Raw genomic sequence first — 14952 nt, 5'->3', positions numbered from 1 at the left:
GAGTACACCTCCACAAGAGAATGCTTCTGGATTAGACAGAGTACACCTCCACAAGAGAATGCTTCTGGCCAAAGGATTTTCTTGAGTCTTTGGCTCTTGATGTCGCCTCTGGTTATTGATCCTGCCGCTGGGCAGATCTGGTTATTGATCCTGCCACTGGGCAGATCTGGTTATTGATCCTGCCACTGGGCAGATTACTCCCTGATTTTGCAGCTGAGCAACTCTGCAGAGGCAAGGAAATGGGCACACGACGATCCTCAGGATGGGACGGGACTCAGCCTGCTGAGAGGGAAATGGCCCTGTGTTTTGAGCAGCAGTCCCCACACTGCACCTACACAGCAATCTGTGTCCCACTAGGGGACCACAGGCTTTATTCTTTACCCATTGGGGCAGCCACTTACTGCAGCTCTGGGTTCTCACTTCCTACTTGTGGGATAAGGCTCAGCACCCTCCGGTGTCCCCGGGTGCACAAATGCTGCTTTCTGTGGTTGCTGAGCGGTGGGCAGCTAGAGGGCTCTTCTGTTTGTACCTCTGCCTGTGAGCCCGCCCAACGTTGATTCTTGCAGATCTGGGGAAAGGCCTGAAGACTGGACCTTGCCATCATTGCTGGAGGTGCCTGGAAGGTAATCATTAAGCTTAGAGAAGAAAGCCCTGGCTCACCTGGCCTCTGTGCTGGCCCTGCTAACTCAGGATTTGCTACAGGGAGGGAGCGTGTATGTGTCCATCCCTCAAGCCAGACGGAAATGCAAAAGAGTCCCTTCACTGTAGCCTTCAAGTGCTAGTCAAACAGTATCTCCATTGGGCTTTTCAAGGCTCCCCTCTCTAATTTTAATATTTATTTTTTTATGGGTGTGGGTGTTTATCTGCATGTATGTATATCTATGCACCAGAAGGCCTCAGATATCCTGGAATTGGAGTTACAGACAGTTGTGAGCTGTCCTGTGGGTGTTGGGCATCGAACCCAGGTCCTCTGCAAGAGCAGCCGGTGCTCTCAATCAAAGGAGCATCTCTCCAGCCTACTCCCCTCTCTAAAACAAACACATGTCTGGCCCTAATGTTTGCTCCTCTAGCCTGGTAGAAGCTGCTGTTTATTTCCTAGCTGGGAGTCTGGCTGCCCTCCTATTCTCCTTTCTGGGCCAGAAGGCCTTTTGCCAAGCCTGAGAGTCTGAGACAAAGGGGGCCTCAGCAGAGACAGCTGGGGTTGCTCTGGGGCATGGAGACTGGGCCATCACTGAGACTGCCTGGGCCAAGTGTCCATGGGCTCTAGACTGACACTGGCCTAACAGAGGTGCAGGCACTGGGAGGGTCTGCAGATGGTCCTATCAGCTTGGAGGCCCCGTCTGCAGCCCAGGGGAGGGGATTACTTATCAGAAAGAAGCAGAGCCCCTGTAAGCTTTGCAGCAGGGGAGTGCATGCCTCAAGGAGGGGAGAGGGGTAAGGGATGGCCAGTAAAAGAAAGCGGTGGCAGCTTCTCTTCCAGTCCTCCAGAACCAGAACGTTCTGGAAAAGTCTCTCCTGTAAGGAATGGCCACTCTTGCAGGGCATGAAGGAGCATGCATATCCTTCCGAGTCCCAGAGGGATTTAAAGAGGCTAAGGCAAAGGGATTCATGAGAGTGGCTGGCTGACATTGGTAGATACTCCTTTCCCCATGAAGCATTGCTGTTTGCTCCCTGCAAGGGTTCTGGACTTCCCTGAGTGTGTGACACTGACACACTGACCTCCGAGTGCTCCGGCGGAGATGCATCTCCGAGGTAGAGTGTCTAGCGTGTGCAGAGTGTTCATTTTCTAGCACAGTACAAACCCAGCTCGGCAGTGTAAACCTAGAGTCCCAGCCCTTTGGGGGTGGAGGCAGGAGAGTCGGAAGTTCAAGCCTAATCGAGTTGAAGGCCAGCCTGGGTGGAGTACAGGAGACCTTGTTTCAAAACAACCGGAAGAAGCCATTTTAGAAAAGGGGCAGGAAGGTTGATCCCGTGGCGTGGCGACACTTGCTCCCATTCATTTGATAAGCACCGTAATGTGCTGACTTTGTATGGGGCTGCGTTCTGAAGGCCATGAAAATCTTAGTTCCTGCAATCCTCACAGTATTCCCATGAACAGAAAATCTGCAAAGCCCAGGGGGATGAGCACAAAGCCAAAGGCAGTACAGCCCATTCCCCATTCCCAGACCTAGCACTGTGCCTTCTGTATCTTCTCTGGGTCAGAGTGTTCCAGAGCAGGGGACAGAGCAACAAACCAGACAGACAGACAGACCTCTAAGGAGATTCTGACTTTAGGGAGCAGAGGAGAACGAACAGTGAAATACTAGGCAGGAGACACACTAAGACAAGCAAGGAGTGAGTCAGGAGGGATGAGCTCATTAGATAAGGGAAGCAGGCAAGCCACTTGCATATGCGCTCCTCCCCCTCCTGCCCCCCCCTCAGGGCCACAAGGGGCCTCCACTCCCTTGGTCTATGTGACCCTGAACCCTGAGATGTGAAAGGGCAGGCTCCTTGTGTGGCGTATCTCCTCATCTCTAGCACAGTGCAGTCCTTGCTGTAGGCAAGAGGTTGGCATGTCATTCAGATGATTGATTTACTGTCTAGAACATTTGGAGACCCCAGCTGGCCTCCCAGTGAAGGCAGGCAGGTTGGAGGTGGAGTGGGAATGCTGGACTGTGTCCCAGGGCAGGCTCTTCCCCCAGAGCTGGCTTCTTAAGGGAGTATCTTTTGAAGTACAAGCTCCCGGCTAGGCGGTGTGTAGGGGCACTGATGACAGCAATCACTGGCATGGTGTACCAGATGCCAGCTAGCACTCTATCTCCTATCACATTCACCCTCTGGGAAATGACTTAGTAACATCTCATTTTACAGACATGGAAGAGGGATCGTATTTGATCAAAGTGATTGACTTAGCAAGCAGAGACATGGATCCTAGGGAGCCTGAGACCAGACTTATCCTTGCTTTAAACACACACTTGTCAAGGCAGAGGGTACGTACAGGTTTAGGGTTAGAGTTAGGCTGCCAACAGGGCTGATGAGGCAGAACAAGGTGAGAGGCTGTACCAGATTGTGAAGGGAGCAAAGATCTGAGCGCCAGAGAAGAGACAAGATGGGAGTGGGGGAAGGCATACCACTGATAGTCAGGGAAGACTTTCTGGAGGAGAGGGACCCAATGCTGTGCCCTGAAGCATACCAGGAAGCATGGCATGCTCTGAGCATCCTGCTTTGTGCCCAGGAGCAGAGCTGAGGCCAGTGTCCCGTCTGCCAGGCAGGAGAGAAGCGAAGGAAGTCCACCCATGTTTGTGCGAGGCACCCAAGGAAAGGGACCAATCCCCTTGGTTACTTACTGAAAAGCTCCGGGAGCAGCCAGTACTCAGAACTGCCTGACTCATGGCGGGGGTGTGTGGGGGGGGTGTCTTCCAGACTCTTCCAGACCTTGACGCTTCTGATCTACTACTTCTGAACTACTACTTTTCTCAAGAGACCTACTTGAGATGCGCTGCTGTCCGCATGGAAGCTAGTTTTCACTCTTAGCACTCAGAGAAAGTAACCACAACAAAACGGGGTTGACTGCCTGCTCTGAGCCTGCTCTTCCAGCTAGATAAAAAGGGTGGAGCAATGAGCACAGGGAAGCGTTAGATATACCGGCCCCGGCGATGCCGCCTCCTGGGCCCAGTGCCCAGGCCTGAACTGAACTTCAAAAAGAACAACTCCAGAGGCCGGATTGGAAGTTCATATCGAGTTCAGGCTCCTTGCGATCGGCTCAGTAACGCCACTGTTCTGGGTTTCGAAACTGGGGCTTGGCGGGCGACTCCATGACCTTGGGCAGCGCACCGTACCATATCACTCCTAGCCTCAGTTTCTCCGGCTGCGAATTGACAGAGATTTTTCTCGGATCCTAGGGATCTGAGAACTCAGGGACCCCGGAGGTGACCCGTTTCGGACAGGTGCAATGTAAAAATTATCCATCAGGGCTGGCCCTGGCACGGCGCTCCGGTCACTTGGGGATCAGGGTCCGCGTGGGTGTGGGGAGCCTTACCTGGCGGCGGAGACAGTCCCCGCGGGCCGTGCGCAGCAGTCGCGTGTCCGGACCGGGGCGGGACAAGGCCAAGGCCCAGAGCGGTGGAGCACAGGAGGTGGCGGTTCCCAGGAGCCAAGGGGCCAGGGGCCGCAGCCGGGCGCCCACTCTTCCTGCCGGGCCAAGCAGCGTCAACAGCCCGGCCATGGCGCGCCGGGAGCGCAGCTCCGGTGTGCCCACCCGGGAACCAGCCCCAACACAGCGCGGTAGGCGGGGCCAGGGCTTCGAGCTCCACCCCCCGGTAGGCCCCGCCCCACCCCGCCAGGGTCCGCCTCCGGAGCGGAGCGGAGCGTGGGGTGGGCGGAGCTCTGTAGCCGAGCGCAGGCTGTGGGCTCTACCCAACAGCTCCGCCCTCCGCGGAAGCAGCCTATCCGTGAGTGGGCGGGGCATCTGGAGACGCGCGCGCTCTCTCGTTCCCGCCCCTCAGCGCCGCTTCCTCGGCTAAATCCCGCCTCCTGAAGCGGAGTGGGCGGGGCTGGGAACCTGCCAAGTCCATCAACCTAGTTCTCAGGACCTCAGGCCAGTTCTTTGTGGAATGCACTTTCGCAGGGCTTTCCAGGATTTTGAGTTTCCGGACTGTGGAGTGAGGCTGGCGGCTGTTCCATGCGAGGGCTCATGCATTTTTTTGTTTCTCCTCTCAGCGGAATGGGTGAAACCTGGAAGACTGATGCTTATGTGACCGCTTTAAAGGAGAAAGGGACTATAGAAGTTAACTCTCACTTGAAGAAGCCCTCTAAGTGATCCTGCTGTATCGTGGCTGAGAACAGGGAAGCAGCCACCCGTGGCGAAAAGTTTTGTACTTTCACAGATAGTTAAAAGTACACAAACCAGGTTGCTCAGCAACTCCGCTCCCATAGCGTCTCAAGAGAAGCAAAGACTCACTTTTCTATGCCGGACTAAAATGTGACAAGGGCACACTCTCTCTCACCTGGTGACTCTGCACTGCCTGTGGACTTGAGCCCACAGGAAGGCATTGCTGGCGTTAGATGTGGCCCCTCTACCTTGGACCTCCAGGCCCATGAGCCAAAATTAACCCCTCTGTTCTTATAACTTAAGAAAGAAACAGTAGTAAACTGTTATCTTAACATGGCGGTGCAGGTCGGTAACTCAAGCACCAGGAGGCTGAGACAGAAGGACTAGGAGTTCAAGGCCAGCCTCGACCCCAGGAGAACCTGTCTTACCACATACACGGAAGACAGCAATATTCATAGCAGGGCAATCCAGATGTCTGTCAGCTGAGGAGTGGAACTTCAGTCTGTGGATCACTTACTACCCAAGCTGAGTTCCACCCTGGGACCCAGGCAAGGGGGAAGGGTGTGTGTGGAGGGGAGAGAACTACAGTCTCCAGAAAGTGGTCCTCTGGCTTGTACACATGCTCCCCACCCCGTGAAATAATAATAATAATAATAATAATAATAATAATAATAATAATAATAATAAATTTTAAAAGTAAGAAGTGGACACCTTCATCCCAGGGACAAGTCTCAGGACTGCTGTGCCAAATGGAACATTCCAGCCACAAATACAGCATGCAGGAGGATTTCATTTTCACAGAATGCTGAAACAGGCAAAATTCTGGACCCCCAAAAAGGTCAGCAGCCATCTAGGGCTGAGAGTGGGATGTGGGCGGGGCATCAAGGAGCAGGGGGCTGACCCGCAGTGGACTCAGCAAAGTTCACTTTTAGGCAGAGCAATCATACTTCAATGAAACAATGTCAGCGGTCCTCAGGAGAGGCACCGGGGTTCCGGCCTATAACCACTGTATTTGGGAAGTAGAGGAGGAGCTCCGGACCAGCCCCCAAGCTCTGTCTCCTCGACCCAAAAGAATAAAATGCATAAAGCTAAAATTCCCAAGATGTGCTAGCTACATTTCAGCTCGGCAAAGCTTTTAGAGTCAGAAACCATACTGGATGTGCCTGTGTTCTGTTTATGGTAGCTGAGTACCAGTGTCTGAGGGAGGCAATGTGGCCCTGTGTGGACTGCTTCTGCTCAGGGTATTCAAGGTATAAAGACAAGTCACATTGGTCCTGCAACTCCAGCTGTGTGACCTGGAGTCGGTGGCTCAGCCTCTCTGAGCTTCACCTTTCCACTTGTATAATGAAGAGACCCTAATCATCCCCCTTGTAAGACTGTTGGGAGAAGTCTTGACACAGACCTTAGAAAGGGCCAGTGTACAAAGCGAGCGGGCATTTTATCTGGAATGTCTCAAAGGTGTCAGAGAGGGCTTCCTCATAGCAGGTCACCTGGCGGGCCTCCTGGGTCCCACAATGCTCTTGTGTCTGGGTCTCCTTTATTCATTCAGGTCTCCTGCTCTGGCTTCCCAGGAACTGAGTTTATGATTTCTGCTTTTATGGTTCTTGGGGAAGAGAGAAGCACATTTAAATTTTTCCCTTTAAAATTGACAGAGGATGAGGAAGAGCGCCCTGGAACGCTGCCAGCCTTTGACCATGTGTCCACATTACGTGATAAATAACATGTGTGTGCAGATGTTCTTAATGTACACACCCAAGTACAGGTGTGCCCAGAATACAGCAAGCGAAAGTGTCTTCCTCCCTTCTGCCCTCTACAATCCCCCATGGCTAGTAGTAACTCGTAGTTATGAGCTCTGTGTCACACGGAGGACGGGCATCCTTCCAACATGAACACACTTGAGTGCTGTGTCCCGGGGAGGGGGACATCCTTCCCTCATGGCCACACTTGTTTGGCAGAATGACTTCTCCTCAGTAAGAGAACTTTCCAGTACATAATTGTACACATCAGAGTACAGAAAGCAGCCACGAGTTCGTCTTAAATTCTCCAAGCTATTTCTGCATCTGAAACAGATACAAACAGAAAGCAAATAGGATCTGAGGTCAGAAGGCATTTCAGTAACTGCAGGTGCTCATGTGAGGCAGCATCTCATTCAGAGTTATTTTTGGAGAAGCGGACATGGGTTGCTGCGCTTTCTCGTCCCTGGCTTTCAGACAGGGTCTGACCTCAAACTTATAATCGTCCTCGCTTTGGTTTCCCAAGCACTGAGGTTACAGGCCAGTGCCACTATGCACAGTGTGACTTCATTTTGATCTGACAACTCCTCCCCCTTGTTTCTGAGCAGTATTCTTTGAAGACCTCTCTGTTCAGCCATCTGGTGGTTTGGTCTCAATTGTCCCTCTTGGCTGGGGTGAGATTTGTCCCAGTTGGTTTGATCCAATCACACAGGGAAGGAAGGAGTCAAGTGACAGATGTTAAGGAGTTACTGCCAATAAATCCCTTGATAAATAAATGGCTAAAAAGGTATACAGGGAGAACTTAGGCTGAGCCCACCTGGAAGTCCATGCTTGAATTTAATTTTGTCTGTCTTGTGGATGATGTCCTCAGACAATACAGACATTCTGCTTCTACAGGACATCAGCAGACAATAGTTCAAAGTTTTACAAGAGTACAAATCACAGCCACCGAGATCTCAAACTCTTTAGAGAACCAGGGCTGCGCAGGACAAAAGACTCAGCCCGGGCCGCTCTGAGGTCTTTCTCTCTTCCCCTCTGTGCTGGGCATTGAGGCCAGGGCTCAGTAAAGTTCTTACTATCCACAGGCCTTTATTTTATACATGAGGAATTGAGGCCACTGACTGATATCCCTCAGCAGGAGGGCCATTTGATAGGGATTAGAAGCCGGCCCCTCATTCTGTCCTTGTCTCTGACAAGGGGCCTGGTGAGACTCCTCAGTGCTGTAAAGTGCTCTGAGCCAAGGAAGCGGTTCTCAGTGCTTTAAGGACTGGCTGTCAGGGTCTCCTGCAGAGTTGGGCTGAACCCCTTCCAGGAAGGGTTCCCTGTCTCTCTGTCTGGGTCATTGTCTTTCAGCAGACCACTACTGATGACAAGAGCATACCCAGACCTCTGCCACCATCAGGCAGAAGTGGCCCCGTTGGCTTTTGTTTATTATGTGTCCACGGTACAGCTGCACTGGCTCCTTCTACCTGTGTCCCAGAACCAGCTAGGAGATATACAAAAGGAACCCCAAAGTAAGCCAGGCATGCTGTGGGACAACTGTAACCCTAACATTTGGGAAGTGGAGGGAGAAGGGTCAGAGGCTCAGGGTATCTTCAGCTCCATAGTGAGTTCGAGATTGGCTTGGGCTATATAAGATCCTGTCTAAAATAATAATGAAAACGATGATGATGATATTTTTCTTTAAAAGGAAAGTCTCATTCTTTCTTATATATTCCGACACCTAGTGAGAAGAGTCCCTGTGACGAAATCATGGTGGCAAAATCTGTTTCAAGTAGGGAAAGATGGAGGAATGCTAACGACAGCCCCCGGGCCTGGTGGGAATACAGACTGGGGTGGCATCGGAGGGCAAAGCCTTCTGTAAAGTAAGAAAGGAAATAAACAAGAAACTCAGTTTGCATCGAAAATGAAAGGTCCCTCTTCCACAATGATTAGAAATGCCAAATAGTGGGCACGGCACCAACTGTAGGCTCTCTTAAGGCCAGTCCATTGTCCTCGCTCCGGATCCCATGTGTTAGCCTGGTCAGGCAGGGACATGGAGACTGAGCATTGGACAGACTAGCCGCCAAGAGCTAAGGGGCTTACACCGCTTGATCAGGGGCACTGAACTCTGTCTAAGTACAATGTGACCTTCCTATCAGACACTTCACTGGGCACCAGCTGTGGGGTTGAGCCTTCCTCTAGTCCAGAGTGTCACCTTGCCATGACCCTCACAGAAAGGCACGGTGGCCCTCGGCCTAGACTGAAGGTGAAGAACCCCACTCAGAGTTAAGGGAATGTCTTTCTGCTAATAGAACGACTAATAGAACTCCTCTGTAAGGGCTGTGGGTTTTGTCACCATGGGCTATGATGACTCCTGCTTCACCCAGGTGTTCTGGAGCATGTGCGGTAAGGCTGGCTGAGACCACAGTCTCCGGCTAAGCTCCCAGCTCAGCTCAAATGGGCTGAACCTACCAAGGTGGGGACAGCCATAGCCGTAGAACGGAGCCTTGTGAGGCTGCCATGGCACCACACCAGCCTCCAGAGGTGACCAGGACACAGAGGCTGCCATGGCACCACACCATGAAAGCCTTGATTGAGGAATTGCCTGGGTCTGTTTGGTCTGCAGTGGTCATGTCTATGGTGGGTTGGGCAGATTAGTTATTGACGAAGGAAGGCCTAGCCTCTTCCCTGGGTTCCCACCTAGGTGGGTGGCTCTGGGCTGGATAGAAAGCCAGCTAGACATGGGCTTGAGGGTGAGCCAGAGGGTGAGCCAGCCAGCGACACTCCTCTGTGGTTTGGATTTAAGTCCCTGCCTTGGGTTCCTGCCCTGACTTCCTTCAGTAATGGATGGTGACCTGTAAGCATAAGTAAAGCAAACCCTTCCCTCTCTCTTAGGTTGATTTTGGTCATTTTCCATAATAATGGAATGAAACTAGACCAGCTAGGGATGCTAGGTGGACCTGAACTGAGGGGACATTTTGGAGGTCCACTCGCAGGGGCGAGGTGTAGATGGAGTACCTTAACTATCTTTTGTGTTGATCTAAACTGAACATCTAGTAAACCCCCAAATCTCAGCCTGCCCTTTGGTACCACACTGAAGATATCGAGATTTTCCGATGTGATGGCTTGTATATGCTCAGTCCAGGGAATGGCACTAATTAGAAGGTGTGGTTCTGTTGGAGAAGATGTGTTACTGTGGGCTTGAGCTTTAAGACCCTAATCCTAGGGGCTGGTGAGATGGCTCAGCAGGAAAGAGCACTGACTGCTCTTCTGAAGGTCCTGAGTTCAAATCCCAGCAACCACATGGTGGCTCACAACCACCCATAATGGTTCTGACGCCCTCTTCTGGTGTGTTTGAAGTCAGCTACAGTGTACTTATGTATAATAAGAAATGCCACAGACTGGGTTTCTGCGGGGACCTCTTGTTCCACGGGGTGATAAGAGTTCTGGCCTGGTGGGCAAAGAATTCGGCGAGTGACAAACAGAAACGACACAAGGGAGTGCAGAATCTGAGTGTATTTGCACAAAATAAGAATCAGGCTTATATAGTGTACAGAAACAGGATGAATGTCAGGGATCGCATAGGCAGGTAGTGGTCGCATCAAAGTCAGTAAGATCAAACAGCCAGGTGTAAATGATTCCTTCGGAAGAGCAATAGTGCTCTTCCCCACTGGGCTATCTTGGCAGCCCTAAGCAAATTCTCCTGGTCTGAAGCAGGTAAGCACCAGGAGGTCCCGTTCTAGCAGCTCCTGGGAATGGTTTGGCTTGTAACACAAACGTTAGTTCAGGAAGCTTTTGGACTACTCTCTAGTTTGTAAAGCAATTTTGCCTTGTGTGGCACTGCTCTTAGAGTTCTAACTATGTTTACAGATAGCAATAGTGTCAGACTACTATCCCTAACTCTGGAGACACCCTGTCTGATAAGGCAGCTTCCTTGTGGGAATCAGTAGGCAATAATGCCTGACCTTTATTGCTAATTCTGGAGACACCCTGTCTGTTAGCATCCAAAGCCTGTAGGGATTCATGGGCGGGTCTCAGAGACCTGTTGCCAGAGCAACAGCCACCATATTCCCAGAATCCATTGGGCTCAACTCCCACCTTTACCTGCGGCCACTACGTCAGAACCCATATATATATGGTTCTGCAAGCAGGGACTGAGTGAGTGGGGTTGATCAGAGTGAGCAGAGGTCCTAAAAATCCAATTCCCAATAACCAGATGAAGGCTCACAACCATCTGTACAGCTACAGTGTGTACTCAGATACATAAAATAAATAAATAAATCTTTAAAAATAAAGCCTTAAAGACACTCACCCTAGCTGCCTGGAAGTCAGTGTTCTGCTAGCAACCTTCAGATGAAGATGCAGAACTTTCAGCTCCTCCTGCACCATGCCTGCCTGGATGTTCCCATGTTCCCACCTTGATAATAATGGACTGAACCTCTGAACCTATAAGCCAGCCCCAATTAAATCTTGTTTTTATGAGAGTTGTCTTGGTCATGGTGTCTGTTCATAGCAGTAAAGCCCTGAGACATCTTGGACTATTCTATATACCACAATTTCTATACCTGTCTTCCCCTCGGGTGTTCATGCAGGAGGTAGGGATGGAATTTTGGTCATTGTAGACTAATGGGGCTCAGAGTATGATTCAATTTGTTTCAAGAAAAGAAGCAAACACACAAACTAAGGATCACTCACACACCATGGAACTGGCTTGAACCTCATACCAGTGGCATACCAGTGGCACTCTGGTGGCATCCTCTCTGTGTCGCTGGTGGTGACCAGTGGCTGAGCTGGTGGCTGGTGACTTTGTCCTGCTTTCCTTCCTTGGGCTTTTTAGCCTGTCGGGATCTGTGTGCCCATCATGTGGCTCCCGGATATTGTGTGCCGTCCTGAAGTAGTTGTGGTAAGACATGGTGAGATTCCTGCAGCTTCTGCAGGTCTGGTCTCACGTAGATACAGCAAGAGGACGACATGAAGAAAAACAGAGTTGGGCCAGTGAGATGGCTCAGTGGGGAAAGGTGCTTGCTACCAAGACTGACAGACTGAGTTTGATCCCTGGGACCTGCAGAGTGGAAGAAGGGAACTGACTCTTGCAAGTTGTCCTGACCTACACATGTGTATCTTTGTGTGTGTATGTGTGCATGCTCACTTGTACACATGCACACAACACACACTGAATCAACATGGGTGCAGACGGAACCCACTTTCTCCTTGGAAGCCCTTAGGGGCCCTAGAAGCCGATGGAAACAAGCACCTTCAAACCTCAAGCTTCAGCTCATGTTTATTGGAATTTAAAACAGAAATATGATTGGTAGCATGCCCCCCTTCCCGCCTCTCTGATGGTCCGATTATGAGGGTAGCATGCCCTGTTCCCGCCTCTCTGATGGTCCGATTAGGAGGTGATGGCTTTTTGCAGATCAGACTCACAGCCAGTGGTGCAACACAAAAGGAAGACATCCGTGCCCAGGAAAATTGGCTGTGCTTCTCGAGAATAATGAGGCAGAGGCTGAGTGACAGATGACGAGCCTTCCTTCCGAGGGAGCAGCCTGAAGACCTCATTATAGGAAATGGTTTCTTTCTGTAGTGGGAGGGAGAGGAGCCCGGCTTGGCTGAGACTCTGAGCTGGTTCTCAGTGGTTGGCAGAGCGAAGTATTGATCCTCATCCCACTTGAAGGCAGGTGCTCAACAGTTTCTGTGGCCTCTGAGACAGCAGCGGCCCTGCCTTCTGGTAGTCATGTCCTTGTCTTTCTGGTACTCACGTCCCTGTGAAATCTGTCAGTGGCCCTGGTTCCTGGTCCTTACGTCCCTGTGAATCACCAACTCCCGGTAACCATGTCCCTATGGAATCTATCTATCTCGAAGCTTTTCTGAGAAGGAAAGAGCATTGGTCAGCTTCACCTTACCACAACAAAATACAGGAGGCAAGGGATTTATAAAGAGGAAAGGTCTATTTAGCCACAGTTTGGGATAGCAGAAGGTTAAGCAAGACACATGCTTATGGGCCTGCGCTGTACGAGGGTAGGAGCCATGACAACATGGCTACCACTCTCTTCTGCTTCCCTTTGCTTGCTGTTGGCTCTTCCCAGCAAAGCTGTCTGTCAAGTCACCACCCAATGGTCAGGAGGCACGCGCACGCCCGCCGGAGTGCTGCTGGAGGACTTTCCCAGGCATGGCTGTAAACGGGGTCAGTCCATGTCCATGGGCGTTCTGCCATCCCCCCTCCCTTTAGGAGCTTTGCCTGTGGTGTTGCTGTAGAGACTGGTGTGCTTGAGTGAGCTCCAAAGATGCAGGACACACTCTGTGGTGCTCTCTCAGTCAGTGTTTATTACTGTGAGGAGACACCGTGGCCATAGCAACTCTTATAGAAGAGAGCATTTATTTGGGTCTGGCATGGTAGCAGGCCAGCAGACATCATGCTGGAGAAGTAGCTGAGGGACCCGCAGGCAATGGGAGACAGAGAGACTCTGAGCTTGGAATGGGCTTTTGGAACCTTACCTTTTTTGGAAAGACCACTCTTAGTGTGATGGTTTGCATATGCTTAGGCCAGGGAGTGGCACTATTAAAGGGTGTGGCCCTGTTGGAGTAGGTGTGCCACTGTGGGCGTGGGCTTTGTTCTAGCTGCCTGGAAGCCAGTCTTCTGCTAGCAGCCTTCAGATGAAGATGTAGAACTCTCAGCTCCTCCTGCGCCATGCTTGCCTAGATGCTGCCATGCTCCTGCCTTGATGATAATGTACTGAACCTCTGAACCTGTAAGCAAGCTGTTGTCCTTATAAGAGTTGCCTTGGTCATGGTGTCTGTTCACAGCAGTAAAACTGTAAGACACTTAGTGACACACTTCCTCCAACAAGACCACACCTCCTAATCCTTCCAAATAGTGCCACTCCCTGGTGACCAAGTATTCAAATCTCTGAGCTCATGGGGGACATTCTCACTCAAGCCACACTGGTCCCATGAGTGAGACCATCTCATGGCAGTGAGTACATGGATGGCCTCCTTTTCCAGCTGGTTGTCAGTGCTGGACTTTGATCTGGACTTGAATCATCTGGCCTTGAATCCTCTGGCCTTCCTTTAGTTCCCATTACGCATGATGTCCTGAGCCCCCAGATCCTGCCAGCACCCCGTTCTCTGAGATACTCTCTCCCGTTCACTTATCCCCTCAGTTGGTTCACATCACACACCCATGCCATCCTGTGTTCTGACCCTTCATCTCTACCTAGAATGGTCACGTACGTGACAGGATCTCCTCAGGCAAATGGATCAAGATAAAATTCTGGAGCTTGTGACTCTAGCCATGTGGTCCCACAATCAGAAGGGAACTTGAGGGCCTGGAAAGATGCTTCAGAGGTGAGGAGGGCTTGCTGCTCTTGCAGAAGAACTGAGTTCAGTTCCCAAAACTCATATCAGCTGGCTCACAACCACTTGTCACTTGAACCTTGGAGGACCCAACATCCTCTTGGCTTCCCTGGACATTCTCACTCACATGAGACCTTCCAATAATTAAATCAACAGTTCTTTTTTTTTTTTTTTTTTTTTTTTTTTTTTTTTTTTTTTTTTTTTTTTTTTTTTATTTAATTTATATATGTGAGCACACTGTTGCTATCTTCAGACACACCAGAAGAGGGCGTCAGATCTCATTACAGATGGCTGTGAGCCACCATGTGGTTGCTAGGAATTGAACTCAGGACCTCTGGAAGAGCAGTCAGTGTTCTTAACCGCTGAGCCATCTCTCCAGCCCCCTAAATCAACAATTCTTAAAAACTCTTGAACCGCAGCTCTCTTGTTGCAATGGGGAAATAAGGACACATACATCTCTGTGACTTCTGGAAAGCAGCCTTACTATGCCTGAGTAGTGTCTTAGGGTGTTACTGCTGTGAACAGACACCATGACCAAGGCAACTCTTATAAGGACACCATTTAATTGGGCCTGGCTTACAGGTTCAGAGGTTCAGTCCATTATCATCAAGGCAGGAACATGGCAGCATCCAAGCAGGCATGGTGCAGGAAGAGCTGAGTTCTACATCTTCATCTGAAGGCTGCTAGCAGAATACTGACTTCCAGGCAGCTAGGATGAGGGTCTTAAAGCTCACACCCACACAGACACACCTACTCCAACAAGGTCAACCAGATGAAGGCTCACAACCATCTGTACAGCTACAGTGTGTACTCAGATACATAAAATAAAATAAATAAATCTTTAAAAATAAAGCCTTAAAGACACTCACCCTAGCTGCCTGGAAGTCAGTATTCTGCTAGCAACCTTCAGATGAAGATGCAGAACTCTCAGCTCCTCCTGCACCATGCCTGCCTGGATGTTCCCATGCTCCCACCTTGATAATAATGGACTGAACCTCTGAAACTGTAAGCCAGCCCCAATTAAATCTTGTTTTTATGAGAGTTGTCTTGGTCATGGTGTCTGTTCATAGCAGT

General features: G+C 50.6%; 1 protein-coding gene across 1 annotated transcript in view; it reads right to left on the bottom strand.

The window, feature by feature from the left end:
• Fam210b (family with sequence similarity 210 member B) overlaps positions 1–4269 on the bottom strand; it is a 12137-nt gene extending 7868 nt beyond the window's left edge. The window contains exon 1 of the mRNA XM_031372891.1: positions 4019–4269. Coding sequence (XP_031228751.1) covers positions 4019–4204 — 186 coding nt within the window. The 5' untranslated portion in view covers positions 4205–4269. The remainder of the gene's footprint in view (positions 1–4018) is intronic.
• Positions 4270–14952: the final 10683 nt, after the last annotated feature.

Source organism: Mastomys coucha, unplaced genomic scaffold (genome assembly GCF_008632895.1).
Source record: "Mastomys coucha isolate ucsf_1 unplaced genomic scaffold, UCSF_Mcou_1 pScaffold15, whole genome shotgun sequence".
NCBI classification, from domain to species: Eukaryota; Metazoa; Chordata; class Mammalia; order Rodentia; family Muridae; genus Mastomys; species Mastomys coucha.
Note: the sequence above shows the minus strand (reverse complement) of the source record. Positions and strands in the feature narration are given on the sequence as shown.